This window comes from Macaca fascicularis, chromosome 14 (assembly GCF_037993035.2).
Source record: "Macaca fascicularis isolate 582-1 chromosome 14, T2T-MFA8v1.1".
Classification (NCBI taxonomy): domain Eukaryota; kingdom Metazoa; phylum Chordata; class Mammalia; order Primates; family Cercopithecidae; genus Macaca; species Macaca fascicularis.
In genome coordinates this window covers 76874877-76889665 of record NC_088388.1, presented here as the reverse complement: position 1 = coordinate 76889665, position 14789 = coordinate 76874877, and the positions used below count along the sequence as shown (strand labels likewise).

General features: G+C 42.5%; 1 protein-coding gene across 19 annotated transcripts in view; it reads left to right on the top strand.

Annotated features, from left to right (window-relative positions):
• The first annotated feature begins 1643 nt into the window (after positions 1–1643).
• The window catches only part of INTS4 (integrator complex subunit 4), a 111044-nt gene continuing 97898 nt past the window's right edge, over positions 1644–14789 (top strand). For 7 of the 19 annotated variants that reach the window (XM_074014861.1, XM_074014858.1, XM_074014869.1 and 4 more), the window contains exons 1-3: positions 1644–1717; positions 5006–5200; positions 13797–13914. In XM_074014861.1, coding sequence (XP_073870962.1) covers positions 1664–1717; positions 5006–5200; positions 13797–13914 — 367 coding nt within the window. In that variant the 5' untranslated portion in view covers positions 1644–1663. Of the gene's footprint in view, positions 1718–4986; positions 5201–8915; positions 9009–11748; positions 11899–13796; positions 13915–14789 lie in introns of those variants that run through there. The other 12 variants (XM_074014856.1, XM_065528768.1, XM_065528766.1 and 9 more) reach the window with 6 other exon arrangements.

Sequence of the window (14789 nt, the reverse complement as noted above, 5' to 3'; positions counted from 1 at the left end):
AGCTAGGTGATCCGCCCGCGTTGGCCTCTCGAAGTGCTGGGATTACAGGCGTGAGCCACCACACCCAGTTTCCTCTAATTTTAGGAAAGCCTTCCCTAAGGCACTCTAAGGAAATTAGGTCTGTTTGAACTACATTCATTCCCGTTACCCAGCACATTTCAGTTGCACTGTCACCATCAGTTTGGGTGTCTGTCTTCTCAGACTGTAGGACCTTGAGGATAAATACTATCTTTTGTTTATTTTTGGGTCCTCTGTATCCACCTATCCACCTCAGCCTCCTGCTTTTTTTTTTTTTTAACTATCCCTCTCTTTCTTTCCTTCTCCTTCCTTCCTTCCTTCCTTCCTTCCTTCCTTCCTTCCTTCCTTCCTTCCTTCCTTCCTTCCTTCCTTCCTTCCTTCCTTCCCTTTTTCTTTCTCTCTCGCTCTCTCTTACTTCTCTCTCTCTCTTTCTTCTCTCTCTCTCTTTCTTTCTTGATACGGAGTCTCGCTTTGTTGCCCAGGCTGGAGTGCAGTGGCGTGATCTCGGCTCACTGCAACCTCCGCCTCCCAGGTTCAAGTGATTCTCCTGCCTCAACCTCCCAAGAGTCTGGGATTACAGGTGTGTGCCACCATGCCCTGGTTAATTTTTATATTTTTAGTAGAGATGGGGTTTCACCATGTTGGCCAGGCAGGTCTCGAACTTCTGACCTCAAGTGATCCACCCGCTTCGGCCTCCCAAAGTGTTGGCATTACAGGCATGAGCCACCGTGCCTGGCCCACATTAATTCTTTTGAAAGACCAAAACAATGAACAGCTAATTTCATGTAGGTTGTAAAACTTGACCTTGGATTTACTGACACTAACATGTGCACTACACCTTACAGTCTATAAAATGTTCCTGCATTATTTCACTCCACCGTCACATCTTTGTCAGGTTATTATAAATGCATTTGTAGTTGAGCCATTTGCTTAAGAACCAGAACTGTCGTCTGTAGCTTCGTTGCTTTATCCTTGGTCTCAGATGTCTTTCTACTGTACTATAGCTATCAGAGCAGGGACTGATGCCTCAAAGGATGGCAGCGTTTGCAAAATTGGAATAAAGGAGTATGGAAAGGCACCCCAAAACAGGAGAGGGGTGGCGCACAGCTTGAACAAAGGCAGTGCTCAGGAAACCTATAAGCCACATCGTGTACAGAAAAGGATGATGGGAATGTCAGCTGTGCCTCTTTAAATCCTTTTACTAGTCAAACCCCTTACAGGGCTCCGGGTTTTGCCTCTAGCTCTGGATCGCCCCGCCTCTGCCCTTTAACCTATACTTCCTCCCTCCCTTCGCGCGCACCGCGCAAGTCTCTTAGCCACTCCAAGGCCACCAGCCAGCCTCCCAAAGCTCCCATTGGGTTGCCCACCCTTTCAATCTCGGCTCCTCCCACCAGAGGCCACGCCTCCCACAAGCGGCGCTCTTGTTTGCGTTCTTCCGGCGCAGGAGGCTTAGGCCGCCAAATCAGGCCGGGCAGTGGCGGTGCAGTCGAGCAACAGGAAGCGGTCGCTCTTTCCCCAAACCCCACTGCCTTGTGGGATCTCGGCAAGTTATCCACCCACCCCCGCGCCTAGACAAGTTTTCCGGATCCGTCCACCCCCCTCCTCCCTCCTAGTGTACGGAAGCTGAGAGGGCCCGCAGGCAGGCATGGCGGCGCACCTTAAGAAGCGGGTTTATGAGGAATTCACGAAAGTGGTTCAGGTAAGCTCTGGCGGGAAAGATCCAGAACCGATCCGGACCAGGGTAGATTATCCAAAACCCATGCACTTTGCCAGAACAGAACAGGCTCCATACGCCCGTGTTAAGTGCAGACTTGTTGATAATCTCTAATATTGCACGTTAGTGGGCGTGTTAGTTTGCAGCCGCTGTTGTCATTAATATGTGAAGTCTGACAGAATTTTAAAAAAATTATTAGGAGAGACAGTGTTTTTTAATTTGTGAAACTGTCTTATCCGTTATCTCATTTTATTCTCTCACACAACTTTGCTACATCGCGTTATATTAGCATCCTCGTTTTCCACATGTGGACATTGAGCCTTCCGGGGGGGTACGAGGATTCACCAGTTAGCAGCAGAGACACTTCTAGCCTCCCCACCCCCACGTTCCAAAAAAAGGCTCTCAGGGACCAGTTGGAATATACACAAGGTTCTAAGGGGCTGAAAGAAGGGTCTGTAGAATTCCTTCAGGCGCAGTCTAAGCAGGCGGGAGTCACAGACTTCATAGGGCAAGAGCTCTCCATTGGTGGAACGGCTCACCTAGGAAGGAGGACAGTACCTTTCTCACCATGAAGTTGTGACAGGTGGACAGAGCCCATGTCAGAGCGGTCAGTGATGCTCCGTGTGTCTCCATGTAGATGTTGCTAGGGTTGATCCCAAATCATCCTAATGTCTTATTTCTCAGATTTTCACCTGGGGACGTTGTTCAAATGTCGATTCTATTTGATAAGTCAAGCAGAGGAGGTGAGGCAAGATTCTGCATTCCTGACATGCCCCCAAATTCATGCCAATGCATCGATTGCATTCTTAGATCCTTAGACTTGTAGAGTGGCAAGACAGAGCACCCAGCAGGATACTGATCCTTAAACATAACATTGATTCATTCATCCAGCAGTAAAATATGTTAATACATAATATAAAATATGCTAATACATAATATAAAATTTAGAATTTTAACAATTTTAAGTGTAAAGTTCAGTGGCATTAAGAACATTAGTACTGTAATACTGTTGCGCAATGTAATTTCCTTTCTTCCCAACATTCTGTTGTTCCCATTTCCTGAGACTGCTCACCCCTCTTCCACCCATCCTCACATGACCAGATATGCCATGTGTTCATGTGTCTGCATATCTCCAAACTCTTGCACTGGTTGTCTCTTTTATACAGAATACATGCTATTCTTCCCTTTCTTTTTGTTCTCCACCCAGTGGACTTAACATTTGTGCTGCAAGACCCAACTGAAACCTCGTAAAGAGCTTAGTCTCTTCTTCACCTGTTTCTGTAGCATTCTGTGGTACTAATCTTTTTGTACTTTTCGTTCAATGCTACTGTAATTACCAGTGTACCTATCTTCCCACCAGTATGAGGTCCTTGATGGCAGAGGTAATGCCTGGTTCGTCTCCATGTCCTGGAGATGGACAACAGGGCCTGGCTCACTAAAGTGTTACTAGTGGTTGAATGACAGTTGATATTGGTTGTCCTCTCCCTTACATAATACTTAGGGAAAAAATTCCTAGCTTTTGACCTAACTACAGCTTTGATAAGACTGAAAACTGAGTTTGAGAGGAATAGGATAGAAATGGCTAAGAATTTTAAGGGAAGAGCTAATTTCTTCACTTAATTTTTCATCAGTTGTTAACATAGAGTGATTAAATGAGATCTTAGTGCTTCTGTTCTTTTTTCTCCGCTGAAAAGATGAGGAAGGAGAACTGATATGTGCCTAGCACTTACGTATATGTATAATAAAGTTATGTTTAGTAACTTAGATTTATCGAATAACTCTGTGATAATAAAGTATTGGTATGCCCTCCTATAAAAGAAGGCCTTCCCTAGCTAGTAAGTTGTTATTGAATATAAATTCCTCTGACTCCAAAGCCCTTGTTCTTTTTGTCATGTCATACTGTGTTCTTGTCTAGAATAATTCTAGTCTCTTTTCTATGGAAATGTGGATTTGTAAGGAGGTGATTGCTCAGTACATAAAAATGCACTGTTAAGGAAATTTATTTTATTTTATTGTTATTATTATTATTTTTTAAATAGAGACAGGGTTTCACCATGTTGCCCAGGCTGGTCTCGAACTCCTGGGCTCAAGGGATCCTCCTGCCTTAGCCTCCCAAAGTGCTAGGATTACAGGTGTAAGCTGCTACGCCCATCCGATATTTGTTTCCTTTTCTTTTGTTTTGAGATGGAATTTTGCCCTTTTCGTGCAAACTGGTGTGCAGTTGCACGATCCTGGCTCACTGTAACTTCTGCCTCCTGGGTTCACACGTTCCTCAGCCTTCTGCATAGCTGGGACTGCAGGCATACACCACTACCCCCAGCTAATTTTTGTATTTTTAGTAGAGACGGGGTTTTGCCATGTTGGCCAGGCTGGTCTTGAACTCCTGGCCCCAAGTGATCCGCCTGCCTCAGCCTCTTAGAGTGCTGGGATTACAGGCGTGAGCCACTACGCCCTGTCTGATATTTGTTTTCTAATAAAGAATGGACTTTGAGAGACTGAAACAGAGGGATCACTTGAGGCCAGGAGTTTGAAACCAGCCTGGGTAACATGGAAAAACATGTCTCTACTAAAAATACAAAAATTAGCTGGGTGTGGTGACACGCATCTGTAATCACAGCTAGCTGGGAGTCAGGGAGGTGAATTGCTTGAACCTAGTAGGTGGAGGTGGCACATACCTACAATCCCAGCATGTTGGGTGTCAGTCAGAGAATTATTTGAACCTAGGAGGTGGAGATCGTAGCAAGCCAAGATTGCACCATTGCACTCCCGCCTGCGCGACAGTGTCTTGCTCTGTCTCAAAAAAATGGAGTAGATCCTTCGTGTTACCTCTAAACCCAAAGGCTACCACAATCCTCAGAGATAGGTAGAGCAAAATGTTGGTGTAAGGCTGGGCATGGTGGCTCATGCTTGTAATCTCAGCACTTTGGGAGGCTGAGGTGCGAGGATTGCGTGAGCCCAGGAGTTAGAGACCAGCCTGGGCAACATAGAGAGACCCCATCTCTAAGAAAAAATAAAGTATACCTATTTTACAGAGAAATAAACTGAGACTTGGAGAAATTAAATGACTTGCCTAAAGTCATAGGAGCTAGTAAAGGCAAAATTGAGACTCATGACCTTGTCACCAACCGGGTACTCTTTCGAGTTTATAACACTGTATTTTCCTAAGTCTGTCAGCTAAATATATTATTTGGTATAATGGAAAATTATTTCCACCAAATGAGGCAAAGTTATATTTGCAGATTCTGTGTTTTCAGTTTTCTCTACCCCTTGCAGCAACAACAGGAGGAAATTGCTACTAAGAAACTCCGACTAACAAAACCAAGTAAATCTGCAGCACTCCACATAGATCTGTGTAAAGCTACCTCCCCAGCAGATGCTTTGCAATACCTGCTCCAGTTTGCCAGGAAGCCTGTCGAGGCAGAAAGCGTAGAGGGAGTAGTCAGGATTCTCTTGGAACATTATTACAAGGTAAGAAAATCTTGAGGATCTGATGGGAGTATATCATGGGAGTTGTATCATGTCTGCGGAATGGTTAATATTACAAATAAATAAGGTATTCATTAGCAAGCTTTTACTGAGTGTCTTCCATGTGCTAGGTACTATGGATACAGAGATAAAAAAGATGCAGATCTTGTCCTCAGAAAGTTACAGTATAGTAGATGGAAATAAAATGTGTCAATGATAAAGTGCATCATACTGCTGAAGTTACTGTGAGTGCAATATGTGCAGAGTGCAGTGGAAGCACAAAAGAGGAGTTAACATCAATCATGACCCGTTCATCTCTGGAATGTGGTCCCCTTAACATCCTGCTGTTCCTGTCCTAATTCATGGCCCTCATATCTAATTGCAGTAGCCCTCTTTTTTAATGAAAAATAATTTTTTTTTTTTTTGAGACAGAGTCTCACTCTTGCCCAGGCTGGAGTGCAGTGGTGCAATCTTGGCTCACTGCAACCTCTGCCTCGTGGGTTCAAGCAATTCTCTTGCCTCAACCTGCTTAGTAGCTGGGATTACAGGCAAGTGCCACCATGCCCTAATTTTTGTATTTTTAGTAGAGATGGGGTTTTGCCATGTTGGCCAGGCTGGTCTCGAACTCCTGACCTCAAGTGATCTGCCTGCCTCGGCCTCCCAAAGTGTTAGGATTACAGGCGTGAGCCACTGCGCCTGGCCAAAAAAATTTTCTTTGAGACAGAGGCTCACTGTCACCCATCCTAGAATTCAGTGGCACCGTCATAGCTCACTGTAGCGTGGAACTCCTGGCTTAAGTGATTCTCCTGGCTCAGCCTTCCAAGTAGGTGGGACTACAGACATGTGCCACTACTCCAGGCTAAGTTTTGCTTTTTTTTTTTTTTTTTTTTTGAGACTGAGTCTTGGTCTGTTGCCCAGGCTGGAGTGTAGTGGCGCAATCTTGGCTCAGTGCCACCTCCGCCTCCTCGGTTTAAGTGATTCTCCTGCCTCAGCCTCCAGAGTGGCTAGGACCACAGGTGTGCAACACCACACCCAGCTAATTTTTTTTGTATTTTTAGTAGAGATGGGGTTTTGCTGTGTTGGCCAGGCTGGTCTCATACTCCAGATCTCAAGTGATCCATGCACCCTGGCCTCCCAAAGTGCTGAGATTACAAGCGTGAGCTACCATGCCCAGCCCAAAAATCATTATTATTATTACTATTATTATTTTTGAGACAGGCTCTTGCTTTCTCTCCCAGGTGGGAGTGCAGTGGTGCTATCACAGCTCACTGTACCCTCGACCTCCAAGGTTTAATTGATCCTCCTGTCTCAGCCTTCTGAGTAGCTGGGACTACAGGCATGTACAGCATGCCCGGCTAATTTTTTTTTTTTTTGTAGAGACAGGGCTTTCTATGTTGCACAGGCTGATCCCGAACTCCTGAGCTCTAGCAATCCACCCACCTTGGGCTCCCAAATTCCTGGGATTACAGGTGTGAACCACGACACCCAGCCCCCAAATTATTAAGCTTATGGAAAAGTAGATAAAATACTGTAGTCACCTACCAAATACCCATTCCTAGAATTTAACAGTTATTAGTAATTTTGCCAAATTTGCTCTATTTGTTTCGCTGAATTTTATTTTATTTTATTATTGTTTTTTTGAGATAAGTCTCACTCGGTTGCCCAGGCTGGAGTGCAGTAGCACCGTCTGGGCTCACTGCAACTTCCGCCTCTTGGGTTCAAGCAATTCTCCTGCCTCAGCCTCCCGAGTAGCTGGGACTACAGGCAAACGCCATCACGCTCAACTAATTTTGTATTTTTAGTAGAGACAGGATTTCACCATGTAAGCCAGGCTGATCTCGATTCCAGACCTCAGGTGATCCACCTGCCTCGGCCTCCCAGAGTGCTGGGATTACAGGCGTGAGCCACCGCACCCAGCCTTGTTTTGATGCATTTTTAAAAGATATGTCATTTTTTTTCTAATTATCTCATTACATATCTATTAAAAAGGGATATCTTTTTGTTGTTTTCTTTTTTTTTTTTTGAGACGGAGTCTCGCTCTGTCACCCAGGCTGGAGTGCAGTGGCCGGATTTCAGCTCACTGCAAGCTCCGCCTCCCGGGTTCACTCCATTCTCCTGCCTCAGCCTCCTGAGTAGCTGGGACTACAGGCGCCCGCCACCTTGCCCGGCTAGTTTTTTGTATTTTTTAGTAGAGACGGGGTTTCACCGGGTTAGCCAGGATGGTCTTGATCTCCTGACCTTGTGATCTGCCCGTCTCGGCCTCCCAAAGTGCTGGGATTACAGGCTTGAGCCACTGCGCTCGGCCTGTTGTTTTCTTTTCTTTTTTTTTCTCACTGCTGTGAGAAAGTAGAGGGACTTTTTATTTTTTAACATAACCACCTAACCATAATGAATAAAGTTAAGTAATTCTTTAATGTCATCTAAGAATTAGTTGATATTTAGATTTTTTTAGTTGTTCCCCCAATATCTTTTTATAGTTGATGTGTTCAAATCAAAAGGCAAACCAGGTCCCCACATGGCATTTAGTCTTTTTAAAAAACCTACAACAGTTACTATTTTGGTGACATTGATTTGATGAATAAACTGAGACAGTTCTTTTGTAAAATGTCTTGTTTTCTGCATTTACTTTTTTGAGGATTAGCTTGTCCTCTGTTCTCTGTATTTACTATGAACTGAAAGTTAGACCTGTAGGCTTTGTTATATTTAGGTTAAACATATCTTTGACAATTTTAAGACTGTGTTATAAATGGTGAGTTGTACTTCATATTGCAGCTATCAGCATGCAAATGTCACTGTTACACTGAGGTCTTCCTTTACCCTTCTGTTTCATATCGAAACTGCCTATCGCCACCCAGCACTTCCTAGTCCCCTTCCTTGATTTTGTTTTCTCCATGGGACTTACCATCTTCTAATATTCTGTATAATTTCTTGTTAATTATGTTCCTTGTCCATTTCCCCGTACAGGAACATAAGCTTGCCTTGAGCAGGGATTTTTATTTTTTTTAATTGTTGTTTCTGCAGAATCAAGAACAGTGCCTGGTAAAATAAATATTTGTTGAATGAATAAATGAATTGACACTTTTTACTCAGCAAATAGATATCAGACGTTCTGGGCACTGGACAGTGTCCTATTAGCACAATTATTAAGTTTTATGCTTTGCAATTGTTTGTCATATGTGTTTATCTCCTTCAGACTTTGAGCTCCTTAAATTCAGAGGCTGCAGATCCATTAATCTCTATCCCAGTGCCTGGCAGGTTCCTTGGAACATTGAAGGGACATTATAAATGTTTCACTTATGTTTTACATGAATAAAATCAGGCTTTCTTTTTTTGTTGTTCTTTCTTTTCTTTAAAAAAATTTTTTAAAAATCATATCTATCTATCTAGAGACTGGGTTATGAGACTGGCTAAAGTTTTGTAGTTTTGATAGAGTTGGGGTTTCACCATGTTGCCAAGGCTGGTCTCAAACTCCTGGGCTCAAGCGATTCACCTGCCTCAGCCTCCCAAAGTGCTGGGATTACAGGCATGAACCACTGTGCCTGGCATCTGTTTGAGTGTTGCTGTTTCTCAGTCTAGAGTGCAATGGCGCGGTCACTGCTCACTGCAGTCTGGACTCCCAGGCTCAAGCCATCCTCCCAACTCAGCCTCCTGAGGAGCTGGGACTACAGGCACATGCCACCACTCCCAGCTAATTTTTTCTTTTTAATTTTTTTTGTAGAGATGGAGTCTCTCTGTGTTGCCCAGGCTGGTCTCGAATTCCTGAGCTCAAGCAACCCTCCTGCTTGGCCCTCCCAAAGGATTGGGATTACAGGTGTGAGCCACCACATCTGGCCAAAATCAGGATTTCTGTTCTCAAGAAGTTTTCAATCTCTCAGTGATCTATTTTCCGTTAGTCTTTTTCTTAGCAATATCTACCATTATTATTATATTAAAGTTCTATTACCAGTGATAATCTATAATAATACTTCTAAGAGCAGTTAACATTTAGTTTGCTTGTTAGAGTTTGTAAAGCACTTTCCATATGTAATATTTTATTTAATCCTGATGACAGCACCATTGTTATCTCTAAATTCCAGATAATGGAACTAAGCTTAGCGCTGTTTAGTATTCAAGGTCACCCAGCTAGTAAATGGAAGGTATAGATTTGAACTTCGGTTTTTAAAAAAAAAAAAAAAAAAACTTTTGTTATGGAACATTTCAAATATATACTATGTAAGTAGAGAGAATAGTTTAATTAATTCCCATGTACCCGTTACCCAGCTTCAAAATTTATCATTTTGTGGCCAAACTTGTTTCATTTTCCCTCTTCCCTCCAATCCACTTCTACTTCTTTACCCTCACCTTCTCCACCAGATTCTTATGAAAATAAATTCCTGGCATCGTATTATTTTAATCATAAATTTCGATTTATATCTTTAAATGGTGAAGACTTTTTTTTATTATACTTCAAGTTCTAGGGTACATGTGCACAACGTGCAGGTTTTTTACATAGGTATACATGTGCCATGTTGGTTTGCTGCACCCATCAACTCATCATTTACATTAGATATTTCTCCTAATGCTATCCCTCCCCCAGCCTCCCACTCTCCGATAGGCCCTGGTGTGTGATGTTCTCCACCATGTGTCCAAGTGTTCTCACTGTTCAGTTCCCACCTATGAGTGAGAACATGCGGTGTTTGGTTTTCTGTCCTTGTGATAGTTTGCTGAGAATGGTGGTTTCCAGCTTCATCCATGTCCCTGCAAAGGACATAAACTCATCTTTTTTTATGGCTGCATAGTATTCCATGGTGTATATGTACCACATTTTCTTAATCCAGTCTATCGTTGGTGGACGTTTGGGTTAGTTCCAAGTCTTTGCTATCATGAATAGTGCTACAATAAACATATGTGTGCATGTATCTTTATAGTAGCATGATTTATAATCCTTTGGGTATATACCAGTAATGGGATGGCCGAGTCAAATGGTATTTCTAGTTCTAGATCCTTGAGGAATTGCCACACTGTCTTCCACAATGGTTGAACTAATTTATGCTCCCACCAACAATGTAAAAGCTTTCCTATTTCTCCACATCCTTTCCAGCATCTGTTGTTTCCTGACTTTTTAGTGATCACCATTCTAACTGGTATGAGATGGTATCTCATTGTGGTTTTGATTTGCATTTCTCTAATGACCAGTGATGATGAGCATTTTTTCATGTGTCTGTTGGCTGCATAAATGTGGTGAAGACTCTTAAAAAACAATCTTTTGTCATGTCTAAAAGCAAAATTTAACTCAGGTGTTCTGAAGTCAGCTCTCAAGCACTTTAATCAGTCCTTGCTGTGTGCATTAATCAAGTGGACCCTAGCTCCAAAAGAAATGAAGAGGGATGCCAGATGGACCCAGTTCTAGATTGGCGACCATAGTGTTTTTTATCCTTTCTTTTGTTCTGTCCAGAAATGTGGTATCTTATATTAATATTTTAGTGGATAAAACTACTCTGGCTTCTGCTTTTTCCTACTTTTTTTTTTTTTTGTGATCAGGCAGTAGTATCTGAACTTATTTCACACAATTGATTCTTCACTTATGCTACTGTGCTAGTAGCTATGGAGGATGCAGAGCTATGAGACATGTTCCTTGTCCTTTAGGGGCTAGCAGTGTAGTCAGCAGACCATATATGTAGTATGTAGATAGTAAGTGCTAAAGTTTTCCATTTGCTCATTTTTTCATTTGCTCAGCATGTCTGAATACTTATTCTGTGCCAAACTTTGTGCTTTATGTTGGTAATAGAGATGTATCCGATGTAATCCCTGATCTGAGTCTTGAGTAAATAAGAAATGAATTAATAATATACTATTTCAGGTCTTCTGAAAGGGGTAGGTTATGATATGGCCTCAGAGAAGGGGGTGATTAATTTTTGGAAGCAGTGTTCCAGAAATGCATTTTAGAGTGGTAGTGATGCTTGAGAAAAGTCCTAAAAATAGATTTTGGCCAGTTGGAAAACAGGGGGAAAGACATTTTAGTTGTGAGCAACCATAACATGGGCATGGAGATGTGAGACACGCTATCACATTAGAAGAAATGCAACTAGTTTGACTGGTGCAGATTTTAGGTTGGGAGCTCATCAAGAGATAAGACCAGGAGATTTGGAAGGGATCCAATTCTAAAGGGCCTTGTATTCTACCTTGTCAGTTTTTGTTTTAGAAATGTCACTCTGAGGGAAAGTATGGAGGATAAAGGAATTGGATGACTGGAGTTAGAGTGACCAATTAGAAGACTCTAAGTTTGGAGAAAGGTGATGCAAGCCTGAACCAGGACAGTTTTAATGGTCAGAAGAAACAATTATTAGAGAAGGCTTCCCTGGAGGTAATTCTGTTTTTAGCTCAGGTGTGAAGGAGATCATTTATGTGTCATAGTAGAAGGAGTGCTAAGGGATTATTTCAGAAAGTAAAAGAACTTGAGTAAAGTATCCAGATGGATAAGGAATATCACTAGGTCAGATGCTCTCTTATCTCTTTTTTTTTTTTCATTTTCATTTATTTTCTCCTCCCTCCCCTCTTTTTTTTCTCACAAGGTCTCACTCCAGACTGGAGTGCAGTGGTGCGATCACGGCTCACTGAAACCTCCACCTCCCAGGCTTATGCAATCCTCTCACCTCAGCCTCCCAAGTAGCTGGAACTATAGGCATGTGCCACCATGCCTGGCTAATCATTTCTTAGTTGTGGTAACAATTAAAATTTATTTTCTTAACCATTTTAAGTGTGCAGTTCATGTGTATTAAGTACATTCATATTGTTATGCAGCCATCACCACCGTCCATCTCCAGAACTCTTTTCATCTTGTAAAACTGAAACTGAAACTCTTTCCCATTAAACAGTAATCCTCCATTGCACCCCCTCCAGCCCCTGGCAACCACCACCATTCTACCATTTTTTTTTTCTTTTTTTTTAGACAGAGTCTCAATCTGTCGCCCAGGCTGGAGTGCAGTGGCGTGATCTCGGCTCACTGCAACTTCTGCCTCCTGAGTTCAAGTGATTCTTCTGCCTCAGCCTTCTGAGTAGCTGGGACTATAGGTGTGTGCCACCATGCCCGGCTAAGTTTTGTATTTTTAGTAGAGACAGGGTTTTGCCATGTTGGCCAGTCTGGTCTCAAACTTCCTGACATAGGTGATCTGCCCGCCTCAGCCTCCCAAAGTGTTGGAATTATGAGCCACTGTGCCCGGTCTCATTCTACATTTTGTCTCTGTTATATGCATAATAAGTGGCATAGCATGCCAACGCTGTATCTATTGCCCCTTCCTCTGCTTTAGGCCTCCTTATTGTGCCTGGTGACCTCCTTAGAAACTGAATATAGGAGGTGGGGAGTTGGTCTTATTTGAAAAGTACCTCATCCTTTCAGCATACACTTAATTAGTTTTGTCTTTAGTATAGAAAGATGATCTATTCTCAGCACCGGCAAGGTACTTTTTTTCCCCTCTCATTTCGTATATATTTATTGATCTTTTTAGTGTCAGGTATTGTGCTATATTGAGATATGGCAGTGAACAAGAGAGCATTCCTTTTTGTCTTTGGAAGAAATTTCTTACCACAGGAATTTTGGTGCCCATTGGAAACCACCTCTCACTCTCTAAGCTAAAACAGTCAGACAATTTCTTTGTCAGTCTCCCCTGCAGCTCGGGCCCAGGCACAAGACTTATACTCAGACAGTCACACTTGCCTCCTCCAGACTTTTAATCAGGATCTGGTGATTCAAAAAAGCAGGTAGGACTGAGCACGGTGGCTCACACCTGTAATTCCAGAACTTTGGGAAGCCGAGGCAGGAGGATTGCTTGAGCTCAGAAGTTTGAGACCAACCTGGGCAGCAAAGCAAAAGCTCATCTCTACTAAAAATTAAAAAAAAGTGGCTAGGTGTGGTAGCATGTACCTGTAGTCCTAGCTACTTGGGAGGCAGAGGTTGGAGGTTCACTTGAGCCCAGGAGGTTAAGGTTCTAGTTAGCCATGATTGCGCCACTGCATTGTGACCTGGGAGACAGTGAGACCCTGTCTCAAAAAAAAAAAAGGTAGAATGAAAGATTCTTTCTGATGATAGCAGTAGTAGCTGCCACACTCACCTTCCAGGGACTCCAAGAGCAGTGGTGCTGGCAGCAGTGTTGTATCCCCAGTGTTGTTGGTGCAAGTTGCTGTGACTTGTGTCTATCTAACATGACTACTCAGTGGAGGTCAGGTACTTTTAATGCCAACAGCACATTTTTTATTAGAAGTTAGTGACATCAGAATGGCATAGAAAAGTTCTCATTCACTTTGCAACATTTGGATGTAATGTATCAACTGAGAAAGCCATCTCCCTGGCAGAGGTTGCAGTGAGCCAAGATTGCGCACTGCACTCCAGCCTGGGCAACAGAGTAAAACTCCATCTCAATAAATAAATAAATAAATAAATAAATAAATAAATAAATAAATAAGTAGCTGTCTCTCCAGAAGTATATAAAATTAATTTTTCAGGAATGATGCCATAGAATACTTGGATCATTGAATCTCTTTTGGGATGTTAGTTTTCCATATTCCTGTTTGTTGGTTAGCTAAGTGTAAAGCATCAAAGTGATAATTGCTTCTTTTTTTCCAGGAGAATGATCCATCTGTGAGACTGAAAATTGCATCATTGTTGGGTTTATTATCAAAGACAGCAGGATTTTCACCAGACTGCATTATGGATGATGCTATTAACATCCTGCAGAATGAAAGTAAGTTGCAATTTAAAAGCTCTATAGTCAGAGCAGAAATCTTTAGTTCTTTCTTATAGAAGTTAGGACAAAATTTTGTTATGTTGATTGTTGTTGAAAAGGAATTTGAGGATAATTTAATGAAACCATGTATATATATTTACATTAGAGTAGAAGTACAGTTTCTCTCTTAATAACTGTCATTTATTGGCCAAGTACCATATATTTGAGGTAGTTTACATATGATATAGATATTATTGTCCCTTCTTTTTTTGCTTGTTTGTTTTTTATTTTGCGACAGGGCCTTGATATGTTGAACAGCCTGACTCCAGGCCGGAGTCCGGAAGTCCAAACATGTTAATGACCCTTGCTATGTATTACCCTATTGCTTTCTAAAAAGATTATTTCAGCTTACAATGAAACCTGTAACTGAACATGTAGTACTCGTTTCATCAAGAAACGTTCTTTTTTTTTTTTGACGGAGTCTCACTCTGTCTCCCAGGCTGGAGTGCAGTGGCACGATCTCGGCTCACTGCAAGCTCTGCCTCCTGGGTTCATGCCATTCTCCTGCCTCAACTTCTGGAGTAGCTGGGACTACAGGTGCCCGCCACCACACCCGGCTGATTTTTTGTATTTTTAGTAGAGACAGGGTTTCACTATGTTAGCCAGGATGGTCTCAATCTCCTGACCTTGTGATCCTCTCGCTTCGGCCTGCCAAAGTGTTGGGATTACAGGCATGAGCCACCGCACCCGGCCAAGACATATTTTTAAAAGCACTAAAACAGGCTAGGCACAGGTTAGGCTAGGCCTGTAATCCCAAAACGTTGGGAGGTCGAAGTGAAAGGATCCCTTGAGCCCGGGAATTTGAGACCAGTCTGGGCAACATAATTAAATCT